Genomic DNA, 12,511 nt, shown 5'->3' on the forward strand with positions numbered 1-12,511 from the left:
GCTCGCAATACAACCAGTTTCTTAATCTGATAGTTCATCAAATTACTTTTATGTTGTGGGGTTTGTCATTTTTCAGAGATGAATCTGTAGTTTAAATGTATTTATTTATTTAGGTTATTTATTTGACAGTTAAGAATAATTATTTGATTTATCTTCCCTAGCTACACATTACTTCATCTTACAGTCTACGTAATACACAGCCTTTAGTTGGAGGTGTGTATAACAGGCTGCATTGCTGCGAGCTGAAGGGAAACCATTGCAAGCGTTTTCAGTGCATGAAAGCGCTTCAGTGTACGTCCTACTTGTAAACCTCTACAGCAGGGCGATTTTGCGCGTTCCCGTGGACTCGCCATAGAAAACAAAGCTGAGCGTCTTCCATATCAGCTAGGGGTGCAGGCTTGAGGAATATCCGAATTTATTCTGGCTACACCACACAGAATATGGATTTACAGTGGGTGTAATATCGTTGGAGACCGAGCCTTCTCGGCTGGGGTGACGGCAGGATATTAGTTAAACCGACGAAAACAACATCTGTGTGGGATTTTTTTTTTCTCGGGGTGCTTTGTCTTGTCCACCAAACGATAGCAAACCATCATTTTCATTTCAATTGCAAGAAATCCAGCTAGTGATTATTACTAGCTGCCGTCGGGATGTATCATCATGTTGTCACCTAAAAGCAACTGCTAGGACGTTGGATTGTGAAGGAAAAAGCTGAAAACCTCTCCCAGGTCCCAACGGGTTGTCACCGGGACCTGAATCTGTGTTAGCCACAGCCGCGGAACCCACTGTTTTCGGCGATATGGCGGAGCAAGGCTACACATCTTGGTGAGTGCGCACAGGCGTTGCGCTACAGACTCGTAGTAGCTACCTAATGTTAGCCGTAGCTTCTGACTGCAATTGTTCATTAAGCCTATGAATTACACCTCTGTCAATTCACATAAATGCTTGGCCCGTCATGCTCACGGTTTCAGGGACATTTATAACCGCGTAGAGAGCAAAATATCACAAAACCATACATTTTTTTCTTGCATCCCAGGGATTGCTAGCGGCTAACTTTATCTGTCTGGTTAGCTAGCAGCGACTAATGCTGTGCTAACTTCATTCTGCTGCGGACAAATCCAGTGATGCTATTGTGAGCGATGCTAAAGGGCTAGCTTTCCTGTTTACGGATTGACAAGCTCAGTGGGTTAGCGAGTTGGTGCATCGTTCTGGTGTTCTTCATATTATCGCTGGTTGTCTGAAAAATATAATTTGGAACTATAAACACAGATTTGCAAGACTGTCAGGCAGCGTAGTTGACGTTAGCTATGCCAACACATTAGCATTAGCTGGCTAAGATTTGTCGTCGACCCACTGACTGCACACAATAACAAAGGTTCTGCTAAACTAGCATCGCAGTCATGTCACTAAAATGTCTGTTTCTAATTCAGACACTCAGCATGTTGTCGCAATTTGTCATATTTTGGCATTGTGAGGGACATACACCTAAAGCCCGGTTACTGTTACGTTTGAATGCCTGTGTCTGTTGGGCTATAGATTTTGCGAGAAAATAATAGATGAAATACGTTGTCCCCATGAATCTAAATTACCACTTTGTCAAGGCCTTGCTGATTTATGTCGGTTAGCTTATGCCACAGGTTAAGAAAAAAATTAAAATAACATTTCATTGTGTATTTCGTTTACAGCTACGCCTGTCCAAGAGCACGCAAGGTTTATTTGATGGACATGCTGTTTCCATTTGTTTTTTGCTGTAATTTATTTGATTTCTTTCTTGCAACACCACATTTAATTTTATGAGATATTTGTAAACACTTACCACTCTGTGCCCATAGCGTGGGATTGTTATCGTTTTGTTTTTTTTCTTCTTTAACATCCTGTAACAAAGCTGTGGCGTTTGAGGAATTGTGCACATGGGAACAACCACTTTAATCAAAAAATTTGGTGTAGGTTCAGGCTGGAAACCTTTCATTTCCACAGACCACTCAAATGGTATTACATTCTTCTGCCATGTTGATATTTAAGCGTACATGACCTAATTTCGTTCAGGTCATGGATAAATTATATTGACCTCAAATTTAACCATCAATACCAGTCTGTGAGATTAAGGTTCCCACACACACATTCATGTGGGTACAAGTTGCACCAGTCCGCTACCACTTTGCTGGACTTAAGTAACATGGCAAAATGAAAGTAAGGTTTACTTTAAACACAGGACTAGTACCATCTACATCTGGCTGCGATCCAGTCACGGTGCAAGTGAGAACACCTCCAGATGTAGTTAAATCAGTCTGATTGATTTCCATAGCGATGGAAACTCAAATTGATTTGCCTTCTAACCATTCTGTGTGCATTTAATCCTTGCATCAACTTGTGATTTCCTGTATCTAGATCAGAATGTGTAATGATGCCAGATGGAGATGTCTGAAATGGTTGTTAAATAAGGTGTTTTAACTTTTTTTTTATCCTAGTTTAACACAGACTAAGTGAATGATTAAAAAAAAAAAACAGTCTCCATACAAAATGGGAAACAGAAAATGCAAAATGCACCTTCCAGCAGCTTAAAAATGATCCCGTTTATGTTGTTATTTCAAGTCTTTGTGATTTGTAAACATGAACATCTCTTTGAGCATTCCCTTAAAACAACTATAACGTTTTTTTTTTTGCTTCTTTCTGTTATTACCCAGCATTTTGTTTTTTTTAGAAATAAAAATCGGTTTTGATTATGTAGGCCTTGTGCTTATGTGCAAGGCGAGCATTGTAAATAAAGGACAGCGACTGTCGCAAAACAAAAAGCATTTCAGAAAGTCATAGGTTTGCAAAACTACTTGCAGTCGTGTGTATGCTGTGGCCTAGAAACTCTACAAAACTGGTAGCAATAATTTGAGTGGGCCACAATCATTCAGAAGGAAGCTGACTAAAACAGCTGCATGAAACTAACATTGTCATAGTTCTGTCCTCGTTTCCTCATAGTTTCCAAACTTTGGCACCACAATCTTCTGGGTTTAAAAATGCATGGCCAGTTTTTCTTGTAGTGTGTAAATTCTTGTAGTAGACTGCCTGAATTTCAGTGAGCACTGACTGACGTTTACTTCACAGATGTCGCTGCAACAAAGCCAAACACCACAAAACTGCTGACACATATCAAGCTAAAACTTGATGTGAGTAATGCCTGGTTAGTAGGTGTTTTTTTTTTTTTTTAACATACTTAAATTGGCAACTGAATGCTATTTTTAAAGCATCACTCAAGATGATCACTCTTTTTTTTATTTTCTTTTGTACTTGAACTTCCGTATTCCGCCTCTCACTGTTTAGTGGGAGCAGATTAGGGATGTCGAAATTTAAAAAAAGTCTTGACCGACCACTGAGCCTCATTAGTCGATTAAAGTCGGTCACCGAAAATACTATAAGTTCCATTTATGATATCTGTGTCCTGTCGCGCGTCTTTCTCTGCCTCGTGGAACAAGTTATGCCCCCATTTTAGAATGGTTAGGCTCCCATCACACAATCAATGTTAGTTCGTGCCCTTGGTATTAAACATTTTCCCCAATCATTGACCACTAGTTCTAGGCGTACTTGTGGAGGAATAAGGGTTTTGGGTAGAAAAATAATTGCTGTGCCTGCGCAGACACGCACAGCCACACGGCGCAACGGCACCCTTCCAGTCACGGTACTTTTTAAACACGAATCAAACGCGGCACCGAACTTGGGCTGTTAAAAGCCCACGTTACAAAGTCACAAACAGAACGGTGCATTTGGCGGTGTTACAGGAAAGTAGGTTAACCAATGACTTCGTTCAAAAAAAAAAACTTACCGAATGCCAAGAGCCTCTGTGGCGTAGCCTATGCTGCACAAAATCCTTTGCAATAAGTTCCTGTCGTCATGCCATTTAAGTACAGATGAATATATCACAACAAGTAGGCTGTTAGTCTTGTGTCTTTTGCCATTACAGTGTTACAATTATCATTATGTCGTAGTCCACACGCAGCCACATTGGCTTTATTTAGGTTAATAGTGGCGATTTTTTTTTTTTAACTGCGCAGACAGGACCCGTCATGTACGGCGTACAAGTTGCAACCGGTGTAAAGGGCCGTGTATACTTCGCAGCAGTGTGTCGCAGTGAGCTTGTCGCAGACATGACGCAGTTATTTTTCATTTATGCCCAATTTTGAAGCGGGGTCTGCGCTATGTTAATTCCACGCCACAACGCAAGAGGGACAATCACAAACAAGCTAGAATTGTGGGTGTGGTGGGTGGTGTGTTTATCTTCCGGTTACGGTCATTCAACAGCAATGGCGACTGGACGAATGCGCACTTTGATTGAGATGCAGCTGATCGATTTAGAAATAGAAGAAATATTGCTACTACTAGAGCTGGCAGAGAGGCAAAAGAATCGTCACGGTTAGCACAGTTAGTGTCACCATTAGCCGGTTAGCAAACCGGAAATACGCATAGTGTAGAGCGGATGTAGAGTTGACCAATCAGAGGCCTCCTTTCTCTCCTCCCTGCAACGATATCTGCGGCACTGTCTGTGGTCAGTTACAATTTTGGGGAGGTGCACCAGAGTGTCTGCGTAAGGGGGGGGGGGGGGGGGGGGGGGGCATGTCTGCGTTAACTGCGACACACACGCAGACGACCTGGTTTCCGACCATACACCGCCCTTAAGAGAGGACCTCTGAGGAGGGCGCTACGTGAGCTCTGCTGCGGTTGTTCTTCCATCGTGGGATGGCTCATGCTCACATAACATTTCTAAAGATATAGTGAGGTTTTTTTTTTTTTTTTTTTTTTTATTAAACCGACGGCAGAAAAATTCTAACCGGACGACGTTGATTCGGTCAACCATCGGTCATACGGTCATCGGTTAACATCCCTAGAGCAGATCTAGATTAACTCCTGAAAATATCAGATTTAGTGCTCTACGGTGACACCCTGCTCTCCCAGTGTCTTATTAAGAGAAATATTAATACTTGCTCTGTGTTATGACAAGCCTCTCATATCCTAGTTCTTGCTTTGCTTTGATATGCATATTTAGGAAAATGTGACTTTTGCATTTTGATGCTAACTGTTTTGTGTTAAACAGCCACAGGCACAAAGGATGTACTGGGATTTTGTTGTTTGCGTTTTGAATAAGCAGATATTTGAAAACAGACCTTAGACAGTCGCCTATTGAAGGTGAGTCTGTTACGCCCAACCATTTTTTTTTCTCTTCTTTTTATATAAGGCCATTTTTTGATGTAGGCGGAATGGAGGTCAAAGTTGATCCGTCACTGAGCTGGCAACACAGGTAGTTACAGAACCACGTCAATGTTTGTGTGTGTCATGATGGGACACGTCTGTCTGTTAATATCGATACTGTCATTTAATTTGTGCAGTGATGATGTTCATAAGCACACACTGACTCTGTGCCACCTCTGTTGGGTCAATCTAAGTGAGAAAAAGCAAATAATAATGTGGCATAATAAGATATTTTCTTTGCACGGTTGTTTTGAGACCTCTGTGTGACAAGTACTGTAGTGGACAGACCTTTAGTTTGGGGCATTTTGTAGGAAGTAAGGTTTCTCTGTTGAACGGAAGTCGGTGTGTGTCGATCAGTGGTAATTTGTCAGTTGGTGGGCATTCTTCAGTTGCAGGAAGTGATTGGCTGGAGTCGCTCTTTGTGATAACTTCACTGCACCGGAATTGGGGAAGCTTTGTTATCATGGATAATAAAATGCCTCTTCTACTCTGTTCACATATACTCTATAATAATACAGCCGATCCCCCAATAAAGCTACTCTCTGTGACATATTTCTCTGTTTCTGTTGTCAGACGGCAAAATGGTTCTAAAATTGGGAATGAATTGCAGCCCATAAAGACTGCGTGTTCCCCCACAGTCACTTGCAAGGCTTCTACTCTACTATCTAAGATCCTCTAAGATAATTTTTTTTTTAAAGACATGCTATGCAACTTTTTCATGGTCATAAAATTGCTTGGCAATCATCAGTTTGCTTGGCTGACCCATTCAGATGAAAACGGTGACATTTCCATCTCCATCTGGTGGCCCTAGCCCAAAACAGTGCTTGCAACTTTGCCTGTAGCGCCGCGTGCTTTGTTTAGCTCTGGAAGTCTCGCGACACATGAGAGCCGAGAACTACTGCTTCACGGCAGGTCGTAAAGGGCTCTGAGCCGAGCCAGGTAGCCTGATAGACACACCCCCTCTCCATTAGCTGTCGACGACTAAATTGAATGCGGTTAGCTTCTAGAGTTGTAATATAGTTTGTAATAGATATTGTGATGGCAGAACCACCGCTACTTGCCCGTCTGACCGCTTAATCGCTGGCTCTGGGTGACTCAGCAAGTAACGGATCCATGCCAACTCGGAGCTTTTTAAGTTTCGATTCTGTCTCGTGACTTGACGAGCGAGCGCCCAGTCGGCAGCTACAGGCAGCTACAGGCTCGGTTGGCGTGGCTTCATGCATCTTGTACAGTCGTTGAAAAATAATAATTTAGTGATATAGGGAGGGCAAGATGATTCCATGTTGTTTACTTGTAGGTCTAAACTCAGCATTGCCTCACCTAATGCTACCACATTTGTCTCTGTGTAAATGCACACACTAGCTGTTGTGTCTGGCTTTCAGATAAAATGGCATTGAATTATTACTTGACAAAAATAAATTAATGAACTTGTAGCCGTAGGCTGCTCTTTGGTTGATCAAAATGAATTGATAAATGGGACAAAAAAAAAGGCGAGGCGCATAGCCACTAAACGGCAGAAAGGTTTTTTTTTTTTTTTAATAAGTGACTCAAGTGATTCAAGTGGTCAGTATAACTCGAATCCCCTCCTCAAAATGATCCAATCAGCCCGGATTGCCCAAAAGATTCGAGTTAAGCATCTCTACTTCTCCAACTCTCTGCCAGTGTCTTGAAAAATAAACCGCAAATTGTCTCTGGTGGGTTTACGACAGTCTGGCTAGACTGTCGCCTATTTTCTACGGAGCTCCCCCTACAGCTTTGGGGTGTGTATTGCATGGTAAACAAACCCCATATTACTGAGCCCTGCTTTAAGCACAGCATCCACCATTCACTTATATTAAGGAAAACATTTAGCTGAATTTACATGAAGAATCATCAGAAAAGTTAGTAGTGGTAGGAAGTAGGGCTGGACGATATGGCAAAAAGAACTATAATGATATTGTCTATATTGATCGATCTTGATCACGATATAGTTTAATGCTGTCAATTTAAAAAATATACTAATAATGACCGCAACATAAAAGAAATAGTTAAACGTTCAAGCAGAGTTTATTAACCAAAGTTAAGTGACGCCATGTAAACACTTAATTGTGCAAACTTCCTTAGAAGCAATGCACATTTTCTCCCCTTGTAATTGGATTAAAAACTATGGATTTAAAGACAAAATCTGTAACTTTAATCACAAATTCCAAATTAAAGTCTCGATCGCAAGACTTGTACATTTTAAATCATGTCTTTTTTTATCATATATGACACTGCTGTTGTGTTTTCTACTTCGGTTTGAATGCTTTTTATATGGGCTGGCAGCCACAAGTGATGAGATGATGCTTCTCTTTTTGACTCTTGCACTTCAAGAACTGTTACACCGAGTTGCATCGGCCCACATTTTCATCTCTAGGGTGATACCTTTTTCAAATTTTACTAAAACCAAACCACTGCCATACCACTGACATAGTGGGACCTTTTTTGTCAACTACTTCGACGGTCTGAGGAGATGACGTGGGATCGGTCTCGGCCTCACCCCCGCTTTCGTGGCTCTCTTCGGCTACAGTCATTCTCTGAAAATGTCACGTGCCGATCACGGAGATCTACGTAAATTTAATCGCAATCCTAACTTTTTGAACGTTTTGTCGCCCAGGCTTCGTAGAAAGTCTGTGCTGCTCCCCTTTAACCTTTCTGTCATCCCAGTGGCGAGAAGCTGCCTGCTACTTCTCACTGAAGTGTCTGCAAAGTGCACATACGCCAGATGACTAGATCCTGTCCTTGCAACTCTCTAGTCTGTGAAGTAGCCAAGGTTTGCCCTAAACGTCACTAGATTTGCACATAATTTTTTTTATTTTTTTTTTTTTAAAGGCACTAAGCATTAGTGACAGTCATTTTAAAAAGAACATGTGATCTTCAAGTTTAATCAGCCAAATGCATTTGCGATCGAAGAGCGCCCAACGATTGGGGAAAAACTCCCATTTTGAGTGGGAAACACCTATTACCCTGCAATAGAGACTAGGAATACACATAGTTGACTACCTTTTTTTTTTGACAAATTTTTGTTTGGGGCAGCTGTTTCTGCGTTTTTGTAGTGGAAGCAACAGGCCGGAGCGGATGTCACCAACAAACAAAGCGAAGCATGGCAGTGTTTCACTCAACTGGACAACAAAGTCAAATGCACACTATGCGGGATGAAGCTAGCATACCTCGGTCCTATCAGCACGATGAGGACTCGCTTACTAATCTGTCACCAAAATGTTGCGCTTCGGAAGAAAAAAGTTCAGATGGAGGGATAGCAATAAATCACGGGTTTCATTGTAGCTAAACGCTCGTGTCACTACAAACGACAGGAACAAATAACTGCTTTGGTCAATAATGTTCGTTTAATGATGACGTCGCAACTAATCGTCTTTCATTGGCTTGATTAGTTGACCTCGAAAATCACTTAAAATGCCCATCCCTTATAGTAGTGGTTCCCAAATTTTCTCTGCTGGGCCCCCGTTTGGAACATAAGAAAATATTTGTTCCCCCCCTCAAAAAAAAAGAAAAAGAAAACAGGACATACATACACATATTTTGTTTTCAGACCTGGAAAACATTGCATTTTTTTTTTTTTTTTTTTTTTTTAATAAAGTAAACTGCCATTGCAACTTGCTTTAGAATGAGAAATAAATAACAAACCACCCTTGGAGTGTAATTATTTAAAGTGTTGAAAGCATAGTTGAAACCATGTCCATAGCACAGGGAAGTATTAATTCCTCCGCTATTGTGTGCTGCTTTTTACACTTTGCCACTCGGTAGGCAACTTTATATGAGGTGAGTTGAGCATTTGCCGGCACGGATGCAACTTTAGTAAAAAATGACTGTTGAGCACGGTAGTTTACGAGTTTTTTTCTGAAAAACTCAACTGGCTTGTCTTTGTGCTCTGAATGTTTTGTCTCCAAGTGGCATCTTAGCTTGTTTTCAGCTTCAAGCTCTCAGAAGCTGGCACTTTAAGACTGACAACACACTGCGGTCTCTCCTCATTACCCACCGTTGTACAGGAGAAGCCAAAGGCAAGATATATGTCATCATATCTTCTTTTCTTTGTCATGGAAGGAAATTGCTTTGGAAGTACATTTGGTAATGCTTCATCCTCTGCTTTGCGTTTTATGTGGAAGCCCCATCAAAAACTGTCAGTTTGGGAACCACTGCCTTATAGAGACCTCTTCTTGTTTGTGTGCCATGCTGTGCAGTTAGTTGTGTGTGTTTAGTTTTTTTTCTTTAGCCCCCATTTTACCACTTGGATAAATTGCGAACTTACAGTTGGAGAGGTCCTGTGTGAAAGCTTGCGTGTCACGCTTTAATGCCACTGTCAACAGCCTTCAGACCAGCACAAAAGTTTGGTAGTAGTTCTTATCTAGTTTCACTTCTTCTTTTGGTTTGGTTTTGCAGCTTTCAAAAGTGCATGCTTTTTGAGCAAGAATTTCTCAACCTCATCAGATTTTAGATGAGGCTGTGAAAGTAATGCTTTCTCAGGTGAAATCCTTGGTTGACACAGGTGTCCCGGTGCGAGATATGATTTTAAAAAACAATGTTTTACTTTTCATCTCTTTGAAAGACTGTAAACAACAACTGGTCTGTATGGTTTATAAACCCACATTTGGCAACGGTTCCTGTGTTGTGGACACCAAAAGAGGGGGAACCCACTCCAATAGTTGCATAAAAAGGTTTCTGTGGTCAGAAAGCACAGGTTTTTGTTCCTAGTGCTTTGGCTTTTGTAGGAGTACTTCTAGGTATACGTTTTAGACTTTAACATAGAGGCAGCGTTTGAAAAACAATGCCATACACCCTCAACAAGGTGAAACCAACTATTTGTATTTCAACTTGATAAGTGGCTTGTGGGGTTGATCATTATTATGGATTAACATAGACTGATTCTTAATCATTTGATTGATTCAAAAATTGTCTGGCACTAATTTCATCCTGAATTTTGCAGATTGTATGGAGAACATATTGAAACAACTGCTGTAATGTTTAAAGTTTGAGGTGGAAATGCACACAACGACATACCTTTTAAATATACGTTTAGAAATCCCTATTCAAACTGTGATGAGCATGATTGGTATAGATTATGGAGGCTACGTAGTCATTGGCCCACATAGTAATCAAATTGTGTTTATTCAGACAGTTTACTTTATATACGGTATCATTATAGATTTTTTTTATTTTTTTTATTATTATTCTTTTTTTTGGGGCTTTTTATGCCTTTAATGGATAGACAGTTGGAGAGAGACAGGAAGCAGGGGGCAGAGAGAGGGGGAAGACATGCAGCACAGGGCCGTCCGGTGCGGGACTCAAACCGGTGCCAGCTGTATCAAGGACTGTAGCCTCTGTACATGGGGCGGCTGCTTAACCCACTATGCCACCGACCGCCCCGATTCTTGATAAAATTATCAAGGAAGAAACAAGTGTTGACAGAAGAGTCCACAATTACATTATGAACCACGTCGCATCAGGCCTCAAAGGTAAAAGCACGCATATGTTGCATCAGGTCACAATGACTTAATCTTTAAGCCTTAAATCCTATTATTGTAACTATCCACAGCACAAGGCCAGTTCAGACTCCGCTTTTGTTGACACTGAATAATCAACCAATCATTCATAACAATCCTACTAAACTGCTGACAATGAACATTTTGGTTTTTGTACATTTGAAATGATCAAGTTTAGACCCTTTAATGTAGATTTACGGAGGACTTAGGTGATACGACTTGGAAGAACGCATTGATCTGTTTTAGGCAGATTACTAAAGCACCTGTTGCCAGTGTTCTGAACAATTGCTCCACAAAGATCCTTCAGAATCTAAAAGCCCTCCTCGTGTTTATGTGTGGAGATCGCAGTGTTCATGAGCTAATTAACATTAACAGGATCATATCTTGACTTCAGTTTTTGTCTTGGCTTAAACAAGACGTTGTAATAATCAAGAATAACAGCTTTTTGTGAAATGTATACAATTTCTACATTGGTTTATTTTGAATCTCGTATTTGGAAAAAAAAAAAAAAAAAAAAAAGATGTAAGCCTGCCAGAGCAATAATTCAGCAGGAGGTCAGAGTTTATAACGTTCTCGATCAATTTAACCCATCATATCCAGGATTGGGATCAGGAAGAGGAGCCAGATAGTTGTTAATCCCTAAGTGGATGTTCAGAAAAGATTAATCTATCTAAGCCAACCAGACCTGTCTGATGACTGACTGACCAGAGAATGACCAGTCGGTCTCAGTCATCTCCCAACTCGTATTGGATTCATTTATTAATTTATAGCATATTTTGCATTCTAGAACACGGACAGATATGATCGATTTCAGCATCGCAGTAGTAAACTGTCGTGGTGGATTTTAACTTTGAATTAAGAACGACAAGTTTGCGATTTGCTACGCTTGTTAGGCCAAAATAAGCCGTGGAGAAATGTGCATGGAAACATGTGCAACAGCAAACGTTTGTCATCCTTCGTAACATACCCAGATTGTGCAGAACCAATCACAAGCCAGCAGCCTGTTATTGTTTGTATAAAGAGTTTATTTTCAACTGGATTTTGTTAGAACAAAAACTCTGTCCATGTATTGAAGCACATGATTGGACATTTTTTTTCAGTCTGTGTTTTATTAGGAACATACAGCTGACTTTTCTGTTGAAGAGCAATTGTAAAACAGTTTGAATTACAAATCTTTGACAGAAAATCCATCAAATCCGTTTAAATATCAACGCCTCGCAGTGGCAGCATTGGTAAAGGTCTTCGCTGCGGCCTGTTGACCTGACCGTTAGTGGTCAAGTCATGCATGGAACTAGTTTGATGGAGGACGGTATTGGAATTGTGTTATTGAAAACCAAGTCTGTCAGTGAACAAGGACGTCTTATGGCACGTTGGGCTGCCAGCCAGCTCTCAACAGTCCGGGATTGTATTTTGTTTTTAAATGTTCCATTCATCTATCTCACTCATGTTCTACAGGCTTCTGTGCACAGAATCCAAACGAACCAATTCGATACCAGAATATGAATGAGGACTGTGGTAGATTAAACTTGCTGTCTCGCTGCTTGTTGTGTTGACAGTGAAGCAGTGAAATCATTAGTGTCAGTCTGGAGAAGAACAAGGTCACTTTCTTAATCACAGTTTTAATGCTTGAAGCCGAACCACTTTTAAGACGCGCAGCTCATTTAAGGTTGGAACCTACAAAAAGACAGTTGTCTGAATAGGGTGTCATATTGTTTATTGTGACCTACATCTAGGGTAGGGGTGCGCGATCTGACGATATAAAA

General features: G+C 40.8%; 1 protein-coding gene across 1 annotated transcript in view; it reads left to right on the forward strand.

Annotated features, from left to right (window-relative positions):
* The first annotated feature begins 252 nt into the window (after positions 1-252).
* Positions 253-12,511, forward strand: part of sppl3 (signal peptide peptidase 3) — a 29,593-nt gene continuing 17,334 nt past the window's right edge. Inside the window, exon 1 of the mRNA XM_075455729.1 lies at positions 253-825. Within this exon, the coding sequence (XP_075311844.1) occupies positions 800-825 (26 nt within the window). The 5' untranslated portion in view covers positions 253-799. The remainder of the gene's footprint in view (positions 826-12,511) is intronic.

This window comes from Odontesthes bonariensis, chromosome 22 (assembly GCF_027942865.1).
Source record: "Odontesthes bonariensis isolate fOdoBon6 chromosome 22, fOdoBon6.hap1, whole genome shotgun sequence".
Taxonomy (NCBI): domain Eukaryota; kingdom Metazoa; phylum Chordata; class Actinopteri; order Atheriniformes; family Atherinopsidae; genus Odontesthes; species Odontesthes bonariensis.